Source organism: Muntiacus reevesi, chromosome 1 (genome assembly GCF_963930625.1).
Source record: "Muntiacus reevesi chromosome 1, mMunRee1.1, whole genome shotgun sequence".
In the NCBI taxonomy this organism is placed as follows: domain Eukaryota; kingdom Metazoa; phylum Chordata; class Mammalia; order Artiodactyla; family Cervidae; genus Muntiacus; species Muntiacus reevesi.
In genome coordinates, this window is record NC_089249.1 from 60,448,125 (window position 1) to 60,468,233 (window position 20,109).

Below are 20,109 nucleotides of genomic sequence, written 5' to 3' on the forward strand. Positions count from 1 at the left end.
CGGCAGCCACACCGTCCTGCTGGGCCGGCGGGGCCTTCTCTGCTTGGGTGAGACCCGCGAGGTCCGTTTGACTTCTTTGCTCCTGTGAGCGGAGGTTGGGAATTCGGCATGCCCTGGAGCAGTCCTCCGTGGGGGCACAGAGGGCGCGCACGGCTTCTCCAGCGTCTGTGGGGAGCCCAGCAGGCCCGCTGTGGGCGCGTCACCCTGCACGGCGCCCGCAGGCCTCCCTGCCGCCAGCGGCTCGGGCCTCCAGCCCTGGGGAGGGCCGCCTCCCAGCTTGGCAGAGGCAGACGGTGGGCTCGTCGACTGGCTTCTGGGCCAGCGCTCCACCTTCCGGCTGCCCTGATGCTCTTCATAAACGTCTCTTGCCTTCGTACCTGAAGTCAGAGGCACTCTGCCTGACTTGGGGCATCGCTGGGTTAGTGGCAAAGCGTATCACTGGCCGGGATGGGCTTGGTGAGCATCGGCCAGGCGATGGCTGTCCCTGCGGCTGCCCGTGGCCCAGCTGTGAGCAGGTCTTGTGTGGACACCAGAGGCAGCAGTGGCCTCGTACTCTCCGGGACCCTGGAGGTGGGGCGGTGGTGGGTCTTCTGCTCACAGTGATGGGGGCCTGGCTGGAGGTCTTACTGTTCCTCGGGGGCTTGTTGCTCTCGCCTGATCTCCCAGATCCTGCCTCAGAGCTCAGCTCAGGGATGCCTGGGCCCTTAGTGTCTGAGTGAAGTCACACGGGGTGTCTCTGAGGTTGAGGTAAATAAGACTGAGCACGTTTATCCGTGATGTCTCGTGGACCTGTTCTTGCTGCGACACCTTCTCCTGGAGAATCCTGAGGTGCAGGGGAGGAGCGTTCCCCTGGAGGGGGGCCTCTGGTCCCCCCATCTCTGCCCACCCCCCACCCCCCCCCCCCAGCTCCAGCCCCTCCTCCCTGAGAGGAGGCCAGTGTGGGGGCTCCTGCAGGCGAGGGCAGCCCCAGGCGAGGAGGCGCCCTCACCCTCACCGCTGCGCTCACTTTCCCAGGCGCTCTGGAAGCTTAACTGGGCCGATTCTGCCCGGAGGCGAGGGTCGTCGTGCTCCTCTGTAGCCTCGGGGCCCCCACGGGAGTGCGTTTGGGGTGAAGGCTCTGCTCTGCGCGGGGAGGGAGCCGTGTCCCTGCTCTGTGGGGCAGCTGCTGCTGGAAGTCAGCGTCGGCACGTTCGCTCCACGTCGTGTACGCCTTGCCCCGTCTCCTGGAGTTTAGCTCTGCTCCAGACGTCCACTTTGGATGCCGTGGTCACTCGCGGGGATGCAGGTCTGCGGGTCTGCAGCCGCTCAGGGCCTCGTGCTGCGGGCCCCTTGCCGTCCCCGCGGGTCTCTGTCCCGTGACCTGGGGGGCCGCTCCTGCCCAGGCCCGGGCCTGGGTGCCACGTGCTGTCTCACGTCGCCTCAGCGGCTAGGTGCACTCCGGGGGCTCCTCAGCCCACCTGCGGGGGCACCTGGCTTCCTCTGCTTCCTCCAGGTGCCGGTCCTGGCCTGGCCTCCCTCCTGGGCTGGGGGAGGCCTGGGATGTCCAGAAAGTCACGGTGCCCTTGCCGTGGGCCTTGGTAGCCTCCCTGCATGCCCAGGCCTGGGTGACCCGTGCAGGCACGCTGCCCAGCCCTGCACCCACCGATCCTCTGGCGTGTCACCCGGGCGGGCCCCCTGGGGAGCCCTGGCTGCCGCCCCCGACGTGTGCTGTGGTTTTCTGCTCCTCCCTGTTTTGCCCCTTGTGGCGCGTCTGTTTCCCTGAGGAGTGACCCGGAGGGCAGTGGGCTCTGCGTGGGAGCCGGCTGGCTCTCTGCCTCGCGCGGGCAGTTCTGCGCTGCTCGGTGAGGGTGTGCGGGACTGCAGCAGGCGGGCGCCAGGCCTCCTGGTGGGCACCTGGCCGTGAGCCGAGCCCCGGGATCTCACCTCTCTTCTCCCTCACCCCCCAACAGGAAGCGCCAGCGACGCCGTCCCTCTGCAGAGGTCCCAGTCTCTCCCGCACGCTGCCACGGTGGCGCTGGGTGGGGCGCCCGAGCCCAGCACCCTCAGCAGCTCGGCCTTAAGTGAAAGAGAGGCCTCTCGGCTGGACAAGTTCAAGCACCTGCTTGCGGGCCCCAACACAGACCTCGGTGAGTCCCCGGGGCGAGTCCCCCTGGCGAGTCCCCCTGGCGAGTCCCCCTGGCGAGTCCCCCTGGTGAGTCCCCGGGGCGAGTCTCCGTATGCGAGTCCCCGGGGTGAGTCCCCCTGGTGAGTCCCCGGGGCGAGTCTCCGTGGGCGAGTCCCGGGGGTGAGTCCTGGGGGTGAGTCCCTGTGGGCTTGGCCGCTCTAGGCCGTGCTCATTTCTGCAGGAGGCCAGGATTTGAAAGGCACGACCTGCTCCCCCTTAAGCACAGGTTACCTATGTGATTTACCAGGTCAGAAGTCGATCTGTTGTATTTCATGCGGGTAAGTCACTAGGAGGAGAGCCTTGTCCTGAAAGTTTACTCTAGGTGTGTTTATTAATGTGCTTCCAGTGCAATTTGATGAGCATTTAAAAAAAATTTTTTTTAGTTTTAATTGTAAGATAATCATTGTACAGTGTTTTTTTTTTAAACTTATTTTTAGTTGGGGGTGATGAGCATTCTTCGATGATTTTCTTAGCGCGCTCTCCTGGCTCCTCAGTGCTGCCGTGGGAGGCCGCCCGGCCGGCCGGACGTCCTTCCTTGTGCTTCATGGTGGTCGTGGTGGTGACCAGGGCCGGTGACTGAGACCTGCTTGGGGGGGCTGGCGGTGCACCATCTGACGGGGGCAGCGGGTCGGCGTGGAGTGGGACTGGCTGTAGAGTGAGCCGGCGGGGGGCGGGGGTCCAGGCCGGGCTTGGCTGGGGGGTCCCGCCGAGCTTCTCGTGGGGCAGCTGGGCCCTGCGGCCCGTGCTTGCTGTTCAGTCCTGCTGGAGTTCCACGCACCGGAGGTGCTTCCACGTTTGTGTGTGACGCCTGCCAGGTGCCCCTGGGCTCCGGGCACTTCGCGGATGCTGGAGCTCCTGGGAGGACGAGGTGGCTGCGGTCCCAGGAGCTCAGTCACGCTGAAGGCTGGGCGCCGCGGCGGGCAGTGCCCCGCGCAGCCAGCAGGTGGCGCGTGAGGCCCGCAGATGGAGATGCCGGCCCGGGCCGGGCCTGTGGAGCTGGAGCTGAGCAGCCTCCTTGCTGGGGCCGGGGGCTGGAGCGGGGCGACTTCGGGAAGGTCCCGTGGCCCCGAAGGTGCCGCTCCCGTCCGGCTGCCCTTCTTAGTTCACTTTCGTTTCTCTTCTGGGCTCACACGTGATGGTTTCACAGCACGGAGGGTGCAGCGGGAGGAAGAGCCTTTCTCCTTTTCCAGCTTGCCTTCCCCGCCTCCGCCTTCGCACGGTTCCAGGTGTCGCCGTCCAGAGAGGTCCAGCTTACTGTCTGTGTTAGGCTTCTTGTTCCGATGTGACTTCAGACGCACGGAGAAGGCGCGGGGCCAGTGCACGCGCCCCCCCGTGCTCTTTGCCCGGCTGTACCAGCCGTTTACCTTCCGCCTGGTTCGTTCTCCGCGTGCGTGCTCACGTGTGTCCGTGCTTTTCCTCAACCCTCTGAGTCACTTGGAGAAGTCGCACCCTCTGCTCCTCAAGACCTCATCCCCTCCTGAGGACAAAGACCTCCTCCGGGTGTTGCCGTGGCCCCGTCGTCCCGGGCTCGGCCCACGTGCAGTCCCAACGACGCTTGTCCCGGTGACGGGCACACGCTCATGCCTCCCTCCTAGTCCAGTACCCACCCCGGGGTCCCGCGTGGCATGCGGGTGCTGCGTCCCCTGTCTCGGGAGCTGGCGTGCTCCTCCGGAGCTCGAGCTGTGCTCTGGGACGGGCAAGGCCCCGGGCGTGTGTCACGTCCCACTGGTGAGCTCTGAGCCGGCTGTGGGTGAATTGTTTGCCACCTCGGTGATCATGGCCAGAGGCCGGGTTGCTGGTTTGTCCTGGCTCAGCGGAGCCCCCTCTGATCACCTCTCACCAGACATCCCCTGATCTAGTCCTAGGCGGCACGGGAATCACTTGTGAAAACTAGATTGCTTGGCGGGAACTGCAGCTCTGAGTCAGGACCCGAGCCCCCAGTTAGAATCTCCTGTGGACTTTGTCATCAGAGTAACTTGGGAAATTAAAATCATACTTAAAAATGAAGTTTTCAAGATGTGTGGGCAAGTGAGTACGTATAGATAAAGTAAAAGGTTAAAAGAAGCTGGATTCTTCTGTTCGGTTGTGGGATTCTGTTTTTTTTCTTGCTTTTCCTTAAAATTCTATGTAAGTATGAAGTCTCACACCAAAAGGCGAAAACCAAAGCTTTCCAAGTTAAACAGTTACGGGATTTGTATTTGGTGGCAGGAGAAAACAGCCATAAGTTGCCTGTTTTCGGAAAGCAGTTAGCTTTGGGAGACAGTGGGAAGTATTCTTCACATCACATTCGCGAGGTAAGTGGCCAATATTTGCTGACGTTGGAGGAGCAAAGCGCTGACCTGGGCAACGCCCACAGAAGTGCCTCTGGCCGCAGTGTCCCTCTGGCCTCGGGCCTCGCGGCTGTGTTTGCTGGGGCTCCGTCTGGAGCTTGCGGACGGGCAGCGAACAGAAGATAACGGCTCACTCCGCTCTCAGCATCGACCCAGTCTTTTCCCGTGCAAAGGCCGCCTTTTTCGAAGCTCAGGGAAACGACCCTTGGAGGCTTCCGTGGTCACGCGTGTCTGTGAATGGGAGTGTGACTTGGCCGCCGGCAGAGCCTGCGCCTCCGAGGCCCATGGGTGACCGCGTGGCGGCAGCCGGGCCCCGAGGTCCTCTGCACGCACGGCACACGGCCTTGTCACCGCACGTTCATCCTCTTACCCACGTGAGCCCCAGGGCCGGGCTTTAGGGTGGAGAGCCTCTGTGTGGGAACCGGCTCTGGGGGGAAGGGGGTTTTTCAGGGGGCAGGTGGGTGGCCCGGAGCTGTTCATTCTGGAATCAAGGGCTTGAGTTGATGGCCCTTCAGGGCCCGGGGCTGGAGGACAGCCTGCCTGCAGGGCCTGTGACGGCAGGAGGGCGAGGCCGTGCAGCCTGGGAGCCGGTGCGTGACCGGCGCGGATCCGTGACTCAGCCTCCTGTCCCGTCCCGGGGAATCTGACCTCCCTGCAGGGTCCTTGTGAGTCGGGGTGACTGACGTCAGGTGCCCACGTAGTTCTTTGCTCGGCTAGTCTTCCTGAACCACCTGTTGTGGTTGGTGCTGGGGCGAACCGCGAACAGAGCCCGGGGCCCCTGCCCTCGAGAGCTGGTGCTGAGTGTCGGGGGGCAGACGGACGCCCGCAGCCAGCTCTCGGAACTGGCCGAAGGTGGAGAGGGAGACAGTGCTGAGGGTCAAGGCCAGCGCTGCTGCGGAGCGTGGGCGGCACGGGGCAGGCGTTGGAGGTGGAGGAGACCTGGGGGTTGGGGCCAGAGGTCCCGCCCCAGGATGCTGGGGCAGGGGAGGAGGGAGGCCTCCGGGCAGGAAGGCGCAGGTGCAGTGGGCCGAGAGGGCCAGGAGGCGGCCCTGGGGGTTCTCCCGGAGCGTGGCTTCTGTGGCGTCACAGTGTGACCTCCGGGTGAGCAGCTGGCTGGCAGGAGGGACACGGGGGGAAGTCAGGGCTGTGGACGGTGGTGGGGGCAGCCAGGCCGGGTGGACGGGCTGTTGGCTGGGGCTCAGGGTAGCCTTGGACACAGCCCAGCACCGTCAGGCTGGAGGAACAGCCGGAGGGGACGCTGTGCGCCCCGATGCCCGCGTGCTCGTTCGTTGCTCCTCGGGCCTCACTCTGTGTGCGTTCCCCGCTTCACGAGTGTGTGTGTGTGCGTGCATGGTCTTGCAGCCCACACACACTCGCCGCTTGCGCCCGCAGCAGCCGGCTCCCGGTCACCCTGGGGCCGTGGGCCCTGGTTCCGGAGGCAGCCCGGGGTCCCCGCGGTGAGGACACAGCCAGTGCCGGCCGGGCCCTCGTTTCTCTGCCGTCTTGATCTCGTCAGAGGACGGGAGCTGAGGGCCCGCCTTGGCTATCGGGCCGGGCTCAGCCCCGTTCCCGTCGATCCGGGCGGCCGCCTGCCAGTGTCCAGCGGCCCCCCAGGGCCAGGCGCAGCCCCGCCGCCACGTCGCGGCCGGGAATAGTGCACGCACGTGGAGGCTGTGAGTGTGTGCACCTGCGCCAGCTCGTGCTGCCTTGTGGGCAGCGAGAGTGCTCCAGGGAGGCGTTAGAATGCGGCCGGGGGAGAAGCTGACGGCTCTGCTGATCGCCTTGCCTGCTCCCAGAGTCTCGTCTGGGAGGACCCCTGCCAGGACGGCAGCGCAGGGGCACGGGGAGAGCCTGCGGGTGCCCTGCCCGGCCACTGTGGGCACGGCGGGATGTTGACCCACCCACTGGGCCGCCTGTCCACACCCCGAGTCCCCTCAGAGGGCGGGCAGCGCTCGGTTCTTAGCCTGCTGGTGCCGGTTCATCTGGAGACGTGCCCCCTCAGATGCCCTTGGGGCCTCACTGCCAGCCACACTCCCAGAAGCTGACTGGGGGGTGAGGGGGCCCCAGGAAGCTGGCAGGGAGCCTCTGCAACCTGGCTTTATGTCTGCTCTGTGGTTTGGGGAGAACGGACTTTTCAGTGAAACAAGCAGAGACGCTTTAAAAGGAGGGTTGGTGAATGTGCCTCGCTGCCCCATCTGCAGCTCAGGACCACCGCCGTCGCCCACGCAGGAGAGCCTGGCACACAGTGGGCGCTCTGGCCAGACGTCCCACACCCAGGGCGGGGCGTGGCGGGAGCCAGTGGTGCCTTTGCCTCGGTCACCGCGTCTCGGAGTCCTGGCTGCATGTTGGCAAGCCTCTCCTGTGCAGGAGCCCAGCCTGGCCGATCCCGATGGCACGGGGTGGTGTGGGGGGCGTCTCTGTGAGGTGACCACTTTCTTTCCCGCGTTTCTCCTGGATTTCCCCTGGATTTGTTTCTCCCTGGCAGCATCGCTTCCAACCAGGAGGAACACTGATGAAGCAGCTCTCACTAAGAACGTACATAATGGGGCAGTGCGTGTTTTTGAAAAAGGTCATCTGTTTTTAAAGGCAGCTTCTAGGTTGGAAGCATTGCCTGAGTTGTCCCCCAAGGCCCTGATGCCTCCCTGTCACCCCGTCTCTGAGCAGCGGCTGCCTCCTGTGACCCAGCCCGTCCCCCACCGCCCGCGCGTCCCTTGTCTGCGCTGCCCCCCGGGCTCTCCCCCGGCTCCCAGATCAGCTTCTGCCCATGTCCCGGTCCCTGCCTCCGCCTCCCGCCTGGTGCCGTCCGCGCCTCCCGCAGCCCTGTCCCCCGTGTCTTACCGCCTGCTCCGCCCAGCCGTCAGCCGTCCTGTGAAGATGAGATCCGGGTCAGGTGCTGTCAGAGCCACCCCGGCTCCATCTCGCTCAGAGGCGGCCATTGGCCCGGTGACGCCGCATGGCCTGGCTGCCCGCTCCCGTTGTCGCCTCCCAACCGCATGCTTCTGCGGTGGCTGGGGCATGGTGCACCGCGGCACGTCTGGGCTGGGGCCCCTGCCCTGCTGCCCGCCTGCCCGCGATCCCGCCCGACCCTTCCTCCAGGCCCCTGCTCGACCGTCAGCTCATCAGGCACTCCTGCCCCGGCCCTCGCCTGTCCACCCCCTCCCCCAACCGCGGCCCTCCCCTGTCCCCCCCCCCCTCCCATCCATCCCTTCCCCCGTCCATCCTTCAGTCCCTCCCATCCTGGCTGCTTTTTCTCGGAGCACCCATCTCCCTCTGCCCCAGCCCCTAGAGTGATGCCTCTGGCTCTCTCCAAGGGCTGGTGGCGGCTGGTGCACCAGCTCATGAGGGGTGTAGGGTGCTGAGCACCGGGGAGATGGCTCCCCCTTCCTTCAGGTGGCGTATCCTCCCGCTCTGGCTTTATCCTGTTTCTGTAAAAACAGTCACCGTGCTAAGTGATCATTGCAGATATCCAGAAAGCTCAGCTGCCGCAGCATCCCTCCTCTGGCCAGGACCCCTGCTCCCGTGCGGCCCCTGCCCTGCACCGTCCCCCTGTCACTGATGCCCGAGTCCCCCCGGAGGACGGGGCTCTGCGTGCCCCCCCAGCCCGTGTCACTGATGCCTGAGTCCCCTAGAGGACGGGGCTCTGCGTGCCCCCCCAGTCCGTGTCACTGATGCCCGAGTCCCCCTGGAGGACGGGGCTCTGCGTGCTCCCCCAGCCCGTGTCACTGACGCCCGAGTTCCCCTGGAGAACGGGGCTCTGCGTGCCCCCCCAGCCTGTGTCACTGACGCCCGAGTCCCCCTGGAGGACGGGGCTCTGCGTGCCCCCCTCCCCGCCCCCCACGTGTCACTGTCCGTTGTCGGGCTTCCATGATGCTTGTTTGTGGGATGTTGTTGAAATCGAGACGTCGGAAAGATAATAAAACCCACAAACGCACAGTTGCTCCCGCGTGCTCGGTCGGATACATGCCAGTGTGTCTCCTTCCCTCCTTCCTTTCCTGTGATTGATTTTCCGCCCCTTGGAGCCGCCAGCAGAAGGGGCTCCCCGAGCTCGCTGGGTCTCCTGGGCTCCGGGACGGGAGGGTGAGAATGCAGAGGACGCGCCACTCTGGCTTCGTGCATCGCCGCCAGCAGCGTCTTTATTTTTTGGGTGGTGTTTGCACTACCAGTGTGGTATCCGAGCCACGTGCAGTGTCCCTCAGCCTGAGGTAAACCAGAATGAGTGTGATCTGGCGGAAGTCAAGCGTTTCGTTTCATGTGTCGGGTGGAGGAAGTCTTCGGTGTAATTAGGAATCCGCTCGAGGATCTTCCCGACAACTTCCTCATGGAGGATGATTTCCTACATATAATCTTAAAAGCAAATGTTAAAAAATGTTTAAAGGAGCCGTTTGAAAAATCAATCCGTTACGTGTTTGTCTTTCTCCTCTAACGATTTCCTGTGTCGATTAGGACATGGAGTGACCATGTGAAAGATGGTGAGACGGTGGTGTTCTCCGCCTGAGGGATGAGAGCGGAGAAGGGGGCAGAGCGTGTGGGGGCCGCGCCCTGCCCCGCAGCCGTGAGCTCCTGCCTGCGCTGGCAGGGTGCCGCCCGTGTCCACCCCTGGCCGGGGAGCTCCTCCGGGCCGTGCTGTGAGTCATGTCCCGTGACGGGACAGGACACGGCGCAGGCTCGGGAAGTCCTGGTGGGGTCCCCGCTGGCGGTCTGCCGCCTCCGCAGCGCTCACGGCCCCGTTGGTTCCCCGGCTGAGGGGCGGATCGCTTAGGATTTGTTTTAGGTGAAATGTGAAAGTCGCTCAGTCGTGTCCGACTCCTTGCAGTGGACTGTAGCCCCCTCAGGCTCCTCTGTCCACGGGATTCTCCAGGCAAGAACACTGGAGTGGGTGGCCATTCCCTTCTCCAGGGATCATCCCGACCCAGGGACCGAACCCGGTTCTTCTGCACTGCAGGCGGATTCTTTACCACCCAGCCGCCTGGGAAGCCCTTGTTCTGGCTGAAGGTATCAGAAAAGCAGACTCAGGGCTCTCAGGCTCTTAGACCGACAGGGGCTTCTTTTTCCCAGTGGGCTGTCTGGAGGAGAGGAGCTGTTGGCATGGGTTTCATCAGGGATCGGAGCTCGTGGCCACACGGTGGCGTCTTGGTCCTGCTTGAGGCGCAGGGCAGTCACCAGGGCATCCGGGTTCTCTGGAAGGTGGTGTGACCAGAGCTGGGGCACGTGCCCCGCCGCCCCCCTTCCCCACCCCCGAGCTGCGGCACGGAGCAGGAGGGGTCCCGTGGGCTGGCCGCCGGCACTTCGGAGTGGGGTTCTGGTCACAGGGAGGGGGGCTGGGTGTGGGTTGACAGCCCGCTGTGTGGCCTCTCAGGCTCCTCACTAGGTTTCCGGCTCCTCGAGGTCAGCGACTGTCTTTCTTACACTCCAGCTCTTAACGCGTGGCTGGTGTCCATCGGTGTCCCCACCACACAGTGGAGACCTGGGAAATGGCTGAATTGCTTTCAGCTGTATACACAGCCTTGGGTGTGAAGGGAATAAAGGAACCTTGAATTTTTAAAGTCAAAGACACGGCATTTAGAATGAACCCTCCCATGTCCTGTTTTTCCCACAAAATGTAGCTGAGACTCCAGAGGACCACACAGGACACAAAGGTCTGTAGTCCCGGAAACTGCAAAGAAAGTAACATTTTTGTTTTAAGATAGTTTAATATTCTTGGAACCTATTAATAAAAAAAGATTAAGAATGGCCACCGTTCCTTCAAACTGATGTATGGAGCTGAGCTGAGCACAAAATCAAGCTAGAAGAGGATGTAAAGATGTGTTAACTTAGAAGAGTGTGGTTATGTCCTTTGACCTCCTGGGGCTTTGGCGGTGTGGTGAATTGTTACCCGTCACCCGAGGATGAGGATGACGGGTGCCCGAGTGTGGAGAGATGACAGGTCACCTGGGTCTGGTGTGGGCAGCCCTTGGTCGGCCAGACTTGGAGCAGGTGGTTGTGGAATTGGGCTTGGTTGTGTGAAGGCCGGAGTCCAGCTTCCTCCTGGGGCTTTCCTTGTGGCAGTTGCTGAGCACATAGGATGTTTTGCTTCTCCCTAGGCCTGGCCTGGACACTTGGGCTGTGTGTTTTACTAGGGGGTTGGCAGGTTCCGTGACCACAGATCCTCTTTGGTGCCCTCTGGAAGTTCCCATTCTGCAAACTTGCCAGATGAAGCTAGAACAACGAGGATTTCCTGAAGAAGGGAAAAGCAAAGAGATTGGGAGTGATTGAAATTCACTGTGGGCGTGGAAGGATGTGGGCAACATAGCAGCGGGATTGTTTGACTTCTTTAGAATCAAGTCAAGGGCTCTGGGGTGGTGGCAGTAGTTGCTTTGGTGGTGGTTGTGGTGATGGTGGTGATGATGGTGGTGATGATGGTGGTGATAGTGGTGATGGTGATGATGATGATGGTAGTGATGGTGGTGATAACAATGGTGCTGATGATGATGGTGGTGATGGTGATGATGACGATGGTGATGATGGTGGTGATAGTGGCGATGGTGATGATGATGATGGTAGTGATGGTGGTGATGATGATGGTGGTGATGGTGGTGGTGATGGTGATGATGGTGGTGATGATGGTGGTGATGGTGATGATGATGGTGGTGATGGTGGTGATGACGGTGGTGATGGTGGTGGTGATGACGATGGTGATGATGACGGTGATGGTGGTGATGGCAGTGATGATGGTGGTGATGATGATGATGGTAGTGATGGTGGTGATGACGATGGTGATGATGATGGTGGTGATGGTGGTGATGATGACGATGGTGATGGTGGTGGTGGTGGTGATGGTGGTGGTGATGGTGGTGATGGCAGTGATGATGGTGGTGATGGTGATGATGGTGATGGTGGTGGTGATGACGATGGTGATGGTGGTGGTGGTGGTGGTGGTGATGATGGTGGTGATGGTGGTGATGGTGATGATGACGATGGTAGTGTTGGTGATGGTAGTGATAGTGATGATGGTGGTGATGGTGGTGATGGTGATGATGACGATGGTAGTGTTGGTGATGGTAGTGATAGTGGTGATGGTGGTGATGGTGGTGATGACGATGGTAGTGTTGGTGATGGTGGTGATGGTGGTGATGGTGATGATGGCGATGATTGTGGTGATGGCAGTGATGGTGATGGTGATGATGGTGGTGATGATGGCGGTGATGGTGATGATGGTAGTGATGGTGGTGATGATGATAGTGTTGTGATGGTGGTGATGATGGTGATGGTGGTGGTGATGGTGGTGGTGATGGTGGTGGTGGTGATGATGGTGGTGGTGGTGATGGTGGTGATGGTGGTGATGGTGATGATGATGGAGGTGGTGGTGGTGATTGGTGGTGATGGTGGTGATGGTGGTGATGACGATGGTAGTGATGGTGATGGTGGTGATGGTGAGATGGTGGTGATCACTTGATTTGACTGAGTGCTTGCTCTGTGTCAGGTTCATAGAAATACACGGAATCCCTGGGAAGGAGCTCAGAGAGGCAGGAGAACAATGACTGTCCACACCCTCCTGAGTCCCTTTTGTCTATGTTTCCAGACACAGGCCCTTCTCTCTCTGTGCTTCTTCCTGGAGTGGTTGGTTACCCTCCTTCCTGGGGAGATCCTGGGACCTGAACCAGTCACTCTCCCTTGTTTGGTTCCCTTCTTGTCCTGTCCATCTGTCTGGTTGGTGCTCACAGGCAGGAAGGGAAGTTGCTCCTGTTAAAGGTGAGAAGCACAAAAGTGGATGAGAAGAGAGGTGGGTGCTGTTTTGACTTTCTCACTCCCAGGTCTACTGTGATTGTCGACGGGCTGGAGTTGTCATCTCTTCACTGCAGGGAACACAGCATCACCTTGTAGGGACCGTGGGGCTGGAAAGGCTGGACATGGTGGGGGCCTGTGTGGCGGAAAAGCAGGTGGGAACTGATGAGCAGTGGGACCCGAGTGGTGGCAGGTCAGGAAACTACAGACTGACGCAGGTGACCAGAGCAGATGTCTGCAGAACCAGACGGGGCCGAGCGGAGGAGCGAGAGCCGCCCAGACAGGGAGTCCTGTCCACTCTGTGCTCCGGAGCAGGAAGTGGTTTGCTTTTCACTCGACGGGGCCCGGGGGCTGTGGTCACCTGCTCGGCTCAACCGCACATGCATTTGAAAGCTTCACTCTGTAGGCCCATGAGTTAATGGGGTGCAGATGTGCATAGATGCCATCTGAAACGACGGTCACCTGCCCGTGGGGTGTGCTCCTCCACGCCCGTGTTGAGGACTCTGACCTGCCCAGTCCCAGGCCCGTGGGCCCCTTCACTGATCATCGTGGAAAGGTTGGAGGCATTATTGGTGTCATGGTACCGTTGTCTTGGCTTCCTAGGTGGCTCAGTGATAAAGAATCTGCCTGCAGTGCAGGAGACTCGAGTTCGATCCCTGGGTCTGGAAGATCCCTGTAGGAGGAAATGGAAACCCACTCCAATATTCTTGCTTGGAGAATCCCATGGATTGAGGAGCCTGGTGGGCTACAGTTCATGGGGTCGCAAAGAGTCGGACATGACTGAGCAACTAAATAAAACAATGTAGTCTCAGTCTGCTTGGGCTGCCGTGACAGAACCGCTCTGGCTGGGCGGCTGCCACATTCATTTCTCGCAGTCCTGGTGGCCGAGAGGTCCACGGTCCAGGCCCTGGAGGCAGATTCTGTACCTGCTGAGGTTCACAGACGGTGCCTTCCTACCGTCCCCCGCAGCAGAAGGAGCGGGGAGCCCCTGGGCCTTTTCTGAGGGCCCTGCCCCCGCGCGGTCTGCGGCAGCTGTTCCACTCGACGGGATGTCACCCTGCTTGGTCACCGCGAGGCGCCACCCGGCCCTCCGCAGGGAGGAGGCCTCTCTTCCCACAGGCCATCTCCTGGGTTCCCTGCCGACCCTGAGCAGTCAGTAAAGCACCCCTGTTTGCAGTGAGAAGCTGAGACTCGGAGGAGGAGGGCCTGCCTGAGGCCCCCCCGCACGCCGCTGTCACTGTCCCGGGCCTGGAATGGGCGCGCTTAGAGACGTGCTGCGGGTGATCACAGGTGACCCGGTGGGGAAGCGGGGAGATTCCTGATGCGCAGAGGTGCAGGACGGAGAGACGAGAGGTCACGCAGGTCGGCCTCAGTGCGGGGAGGACACAGGAAGGTGTCAGAGGACTGCGGAAGCGCTGGCCTTGGTGTCGGGAAGTGAAGACAACCGTCTCTATTCGGAGTCTGTCGTGAGGCATGAAGCGCTGCCGGGCGGGTCTCTGGTTCTGGTTTTATGCCAGCTCCTGAGACGTTAACACAGACTGAAGGCTTTCTAGTGAGAGCTCAGACGGTGCTCAAATTGGTCCAAAAGGGAGAAAGTTCAGGTTGGCTTAAAGTGCTTAAAAAATGAGATGTCCTTTTTGTTAGCATAAGATAGTCTGAAAAAATTAGTTCAGGATGTCTTTTTAAAGCTGCGTTTTAGCGGGTGTGTTGTTTTAGGTTCTAGAAGTAGGAATAACCACCTAGAAAAGTCAGCGGCCGTGACTCTCAGTCACCCTGCCCCCGGGTCCCCCGTCTCTGGACAGAGGAGTCTGGGCGTCAGGGTCGGATCGGGTCACGGCCGCGCTTTCCCGTTGACTGGCAGGACGATCCGGGCCGCTCTCTCCCCCACACTTCTTTCAGGATTAGTGTCTCCAACTCTTGTTGCTCTTCACCCGCTAAGTTGTGTCCGAGTCTTTGCGACCCCGGGGACTACAGCGCACCAGGCTTCTCTGTCCTTCTGGGTCCCGAGTTTGCTCAGATTCATAGCCACTGAGTCAGTGATGCCACTCAAACATCTCATCCTCTGTTGTCCCCTTCTCCTCCTGTCTTTGGTCTTCCCAGCATCAGGGTCTTTTCCAGTGAGTCGGCTCTTGATGTCAGGTGGCCAAAGTATTGGAGTTTCATTTCAGCTTCAGCATCAGTCCTTCCAATGAATATTCAGGACTGATTTCCTTTAGGATGGACTGGTTGGATCTCCTTGCAGTCCAAGGGACTCTCAAGTGTCTTCCCCAACACCACAGTTCAAAAGCATCAGTCCTTCTGCACTCAGCCTGCTCTGTGGTCCAACTCTCACATCTGTACACGACTACAGGAAGAACTGTAGTTTTGGCTAGACGGACCTTTGTCAGCAGTGATGTGGGTCTGGATGGTGCTCGCCTGCGTCTGGCTTTGAGAGGTGGTCCTGTGAGAGGGGTCTGGGCATTGTGTCAGGCTTGCCCGGCTCTGGTGCTGATTCCCACGATGGCCTGCCCCCCGCGGAGCCCCCATGCCTCTGCACTCGGGCAGTGCGGATGCAGACACTAGCATTTTCCATTCAGCTATTATCACGTCATACGCCTTTCTCATGTTGCTGCATCTTCATAACCGTCATTTTTAATGGCTGTATAATGTTTTGAAAATGATCTTTATTTAAAATTGTTATTAAAACTGTATATCTGTCTAAATCAACACCTAATTTATATGCTTAATCAAAATATGTACTCTAAATCCAAGAACAGAAACGTTGTTCTTTGAGATTCTGCGGGAGGGGGAGGGGTGAGAGCCCTTAAAGTTTGGAAATTGGTGATTTCACTCATATTCTTTGTTTACTAGTTTGTTTTCTTTTTTAATTGAAAAAGCTACATCATGCAATGTTAAAACATTCACACGGTCCCTAAGGGCTTACATAATGACAAATAAATCTCCTGCCAGCAGCTCCCCTCCTGGTTCTTACCTCCTTTCAGAGGTGGTCTGTGTGAATTCAAGTGACTGTATGTAGCTGTGTGTATGTGTCGCCCGTGCCCCCTGCTCTTTGTGAATTACAGATGGACACACATCGCTCCCACGTGCCCCTCCTCTCACTTCATACGCGATGCAGCGCCTGAGAACAGGCGATAACAATAGGCACACACGTGGTCATCGTCTCGTTCACGAGTGTCTGCGTGGCCTGTAAGTCGTCCGCCATTCCAGTGAGTAAAATACTCTTCTTTGAAAAGTTGGGGTGAAGCTCACGTATGCACACAGTCAGTCTGCGCTGAGTGTCTCCTGAGCCCGTCTGTCTGCCATGGCCGTGCTGGGTCTTGGCTGATGCGCCTGGGCTTTCCTGGCCGTGGCGCGTGGGCGCCTCACCGCGGTGGCGTCTCTCGCTGGGGAGCACGGGGGCTTCCGTAGCTGCAGCGCGTGGCTAGTCATTGGGGCTCCCAGGCTCTAGAGCACAGACTCACGGCGTGTGGGATCTTCCCGGACCGGGAGTTGAACCTGTGTCTCCTGCATTGGCAGGCAGACTGTTACCCCCTGAACTGCCAGGGAAGTCCGCGGTTGACCGTTTGACACGCTCAGGTCAGTGGGGGCTGGTGCGGTGTTGTGCAGACACCTGAAGGTTGTGCCCCGCCCGAAACACCCTTAATGGAAACAGAACGTCTGTGTGATCCAGCAGTTCCACCTGCGGATGTTTATGCAAAGGAAATGAAAACATTAACTCAAAAAGAAATGTGTACGCCTGTGTTCACTGCACCCTGTTTACAATAAACCAAGACGTGGAGATCACCTAGGTGTCCGCCAGTGGACCGGTGCATAAAGACGTCAGACTCACACAGAGGGATGTTATTCAGCCATAAAAAGAATGAAATGTTGCCATTTGCAGCAAATGGCTGGACCTTGAGGGCATTATGGTAATGAAATAAGTCAGAGGAAGACAAATACCACACAATCTCACTTATTTGTGGAATCTAAACCAAAAACAAGCAATAGACCTGTGGTTTCCAGAGGTGGGGGGTGGGGGATGTAACGGGGGAAGGGAGTCAAAATATAAAACAGTCCAGATATAAAATACATTTCCGATATCGCATATTTGAAAGTGGCTAAGGAACCCTAGACATCCTCATCATAAGAAAAACCACTTTTGTGACTGTTTGCTGGTGGGTGTTAATGAGATTTATTGTGGTGACTGTTTTACATTCAGGTAGGTATTGAATCATGAAACTGTGCTGTAATATGCCAGTTATACCTCAATCAAAAATGTCCTTAATGCAAAAGAATTGTCAGGAAGTGGTTGATGTTCGGTTTAGCAGCGGCTACGTGGTTGGGGATCCGCACCTGTGAAATCCAGCAAGGGGCCAGGTCTTCCCTCTCTGGGTCGGCCCTCTTCAGGCGTGCCTTACGGTTACACGTCCGGCAATTACAGGTTCAGTTACTGCCCGGAAAGTTCGGTAGGTCAGACGCTTTCTGCTTCGTACCGTCGGCATCGGGCTCATGAACGAGGCCAGGTTAGTGTGTGAGCAGCCGGACCTGGTGAAGTGGCAACACTGCGTGGTCCCCTCCCTGCTGCCCACCTAGAGCTGGCCCTGTAGGCGTGCCTGGTGGGGGACCAGTGCGGTCAGAGCTCGGAGGAAGGTCAGGGCGCAGAGCTGAGCCCTGATAGCCAGCAGCACCTGCGGGAGCTGCGTGCTGTGCCGTCGCCGTCTCGGGACCCTCAGCCAGCAGAGCCAGCACGCGGAGACCGGGCCTCTGAGGGCGCTGGTCCTCATGCTGAGCTGCCTCGGGGCAGGGATGACTGTGGCAGGAGGGGCCTGGGGTGCCGGCGGGCAGTCGGGAGGTCTGGCCCGTCAGGAGGAGGAGTTGGGTTGGGAGGCGGCCGTGGTGCGGTGGGATGGAGCAGAGGTGCTGAGATCGTGGGTTCTCCGCCTGCCTCTGCCCCCGTCAGGCCGCCTGGTCACTGCCTCCACCCTCGGTCTCAGTCTCCCCACTCCTCCGTGAACTCCAGGGGTCGGGCAGAGGGCAGCCGAGGCCTGAAAGCCTGGGATGCGGCGCTGGGCGGTCGGGAGCCGTGCGGATGGGGGTCTGGGAAAGGAATGATGAGAACTGCGCGTTGGGGGGGCCCATCTGGCTTTTGTTGCTCTGTGATAATCCCGCTGGAGGGCTGCAGGCGGCCTCGTGGGGGTGACCCTCTGAGATGCAGCCACAGGCGAATTAGCCGTGCTTTGAGCCCCAGCTGTTTGGAACTCCCTGCGCGTTTGTGGGTCTGAAAGGAGCTCGGGCTCCTTGCCCCCCACTCCCGGGGCACCGGCCCTTTCTTCTCTGCACACTCTGTGGTTGCAGCAGGCTCAAGCCTGATGAGGCTGTTTGGAGTTGACTGGGGGTAGGAAACAGACCCGCAATGTTCAGAGTCCCAGGAATCACAGGAGGCCCCTGGGAGGTATGTGGGCTGCTCGGCTCTGGGAGGTCCCACACGTGGTTGCTCTGTCGGACGCTTGGCCTCCATCTGCCTCCGTGGGCCTCCCTGCTGGCCGCTGAGCCGGCTCCGCTCTGCTGGGCTGCCCTGCTGGGCCTCTGCCCTCGGCCTGCCGGAAGCGCTGTGTCGTGTGTGCCTTTGAGACTCCAGCTTTCAGTGGATGCTGGTGAGGACCAGGTGGAAGGCTCCCAGTGTTTTAAAGATGCCGCCAGCTCTCTCACCTCTCTGGGTGGATTTCTTGATCCTTGTTTGATTATCTACTGCTGTTAAATTTAGGAACAACCATCAGTTTACAGGAAAATGTTAAATTTAGGAACAGCCATCAGTTTACAGGAAAATGTTCCCTAATCCTTGTAAACTTAAATTTGCCTCTTTCAGCATACTCTGTAGTTAGCATTTATTTTTTCTTGCTTTGGCTCCTTCCAAGCCATTCTGTGCCGTTTTGGCCCTCGCTGTTGTGTGTTGTTGCTGTCTGGCTCCCCACTGCAGGAAGTCTTCTCCTCTGTTGATAGACTCCGTCGTGTCGGGGCTGCCTCATGGCGCTCACGTGGCTGCCATGGCGCATCCCTCCAGCAGCGCTCCTCGCTCAGCGCCCGAGGCCTCTCTGTATGCAGGTCACTGGGCCTCATTTGCTTGTCTCTTTACTTTAATGACCTTCTTTCTCAATCAGACCATTAGGTACTTCACTAAAATACACTCTTTTCTTCTGTTTATTAGTGGTTATTTCCTGAGTAAAATAGGTATTGAATTAGTAAGATGTGAATTTCCTTGTGTGTGCCAGTTCTATCAGAAGTCATTAAAACTTTCCTAGATTTAGGCCTTCTGTACTTGAACATTCTGTCCCCATTACCTCAGCCAAATATGAAAGTATAAAATCTATTTAGCAAAGTCATTTTTTGATCTTTCATAGGCAGCATTTAATTTGCAGTTTTTTTCAAATGAGATTTTACGTTTGCTTTTGGCCCACGTGGCTGATTTTTCTTGAGAGAAAGAGAGCTCTTATATTCATTTTAGCTTTCTATTGTCTCTTCTATTTTTCCTGAGCTGGAGGAAGAACCCTTTTATTAATAGTGAAAGTTGTTTCTGATGATTTCATTCAATTAACCTCTGTCATGAGCTTCTAGTAGGTGAGGTCTGAGAGGGCCAGAGGCTTCCCCAGAGAGGGAGAGAGCGCGCGCGCGCACGAGAGAGAGACGGGGTTGCAGAGAATTCAGTGGAACCTGGGAGGGTTAGGTTCCTACGTGTACCTATGAGGTTTTGTGGAAGCACAGGTGAAGAGGTCATGAGTCCCCAGGGTTTCAGCGAGGGTGGGCGAGGATGGGCCCTCCTGGGCCAGAGTCACGCGGACGTGTGTCCTCTGAGCCACGCAGCTTCACGACGTGGGACTGGCAGGGTGTTTGATAAGGCAGGTACCTGCTGGGCGAGGAGGGGGCCCTGGCAACTTAGGGAACATCTGGGTGGGTGGGGTGGCTGACATCTGGGTCTCCGTGTGGGGGCAGGACGTGAGGCTGGAGGCAGAACTGGAGCCTGGGCCGTGGAGGAGCCCAAGTGGAGAGCCGGGTGGCTGGCTGTCTTCTCTGGACTTTGTGCGTTCAGACGAGGCTCACTTTCACTGAGGCTTCGAGGGGCAGGAGCACGGCCTCGTCTCGTGGAATCCTGTTGTTCGCTGCTGTTGTTCAGTCACTAGGTCCTGTCTGACCCCATGGACGGCAGCACGCCAGGCCTCCCTGTCCTTCACTATGTCCCGGAGCTTGCTCAAACCCATGTCCATAGAGTTGGTGATGCCCTCCAACCATCTCATCCTCTGTTGTCCCCTTCCCCTCCTGCCTTCCTCTTTCCCAGCATCAGGGCCTTTTCCAATGAGTCAGCTCTTCGCATCAGGTGGCCAGATTATTGGAGTTTCAGCTTCAACATCAGTTCTTCCAATGAACATCCAGGACTGATCTCCTTTAGGATGGACTGGTTTGATCTCCTTCCCCAGGGGGTTGAAAGAGCTTATCTGTGTGTCTTTTGGGGAGGGTCTTTATGTTCTGTGTGTGTCTGTGTGTGTGTGTGTGTCCGTGTGTGTGTCTGTGTGCATGTATATATCTGTATGTGTGTGTGTCTGTGTATGTGTGTATGTCTGTGTGTGTGTATATCTGTGTATCTGTGTGTGTGTCTGTGTGTGTCTCTCTGTGTGTGTCTCTTTCTGTGTGTGTGTATATCTGTGTGCGTATGTGTGTGTCTGTGTGTGTTTGTGTGTGAGTGTGTGTGGTCTTCCTTAAGAGACTCGGATCAAGCGTGTGCCTCTGTGCATCTCCGGACTTTCACTGGTTATAAACGACGTCCTTCCCAGGACAGTCATGTTCTCTGAAGGCTCAATTGTTAACGGCTGTGTCGTGGTCATT

At 58.7% G+C, this 20,109-nt stretch overlaps 1 protein-coding gene across 2 annotated transcripts in view; it reads left to right on the forward strand.

Annotated features, from left to right (window-relative positions):
- Positions 1 to 20,109, forward strand: part of TBC1D22A (TBC1 domain family member 22A) — a 260,473-nt gene that overhangs the window by 24,828 nt on the left and 215,536 nt on the right. For both annotated transcript variants that reach the window (XM_065945555.1, XM_065945561.1), the window contains exon 4: positions 1,950 to 2,126. In XM_065945555.1, coding sequence (XP_065801627.1) covers positions 1,950 to 2,126 — 177 coding nt within the window. The remainder of the gene's footprint in view (positions 1 to 1,949; positions 2,127 to 20,109) is intronic.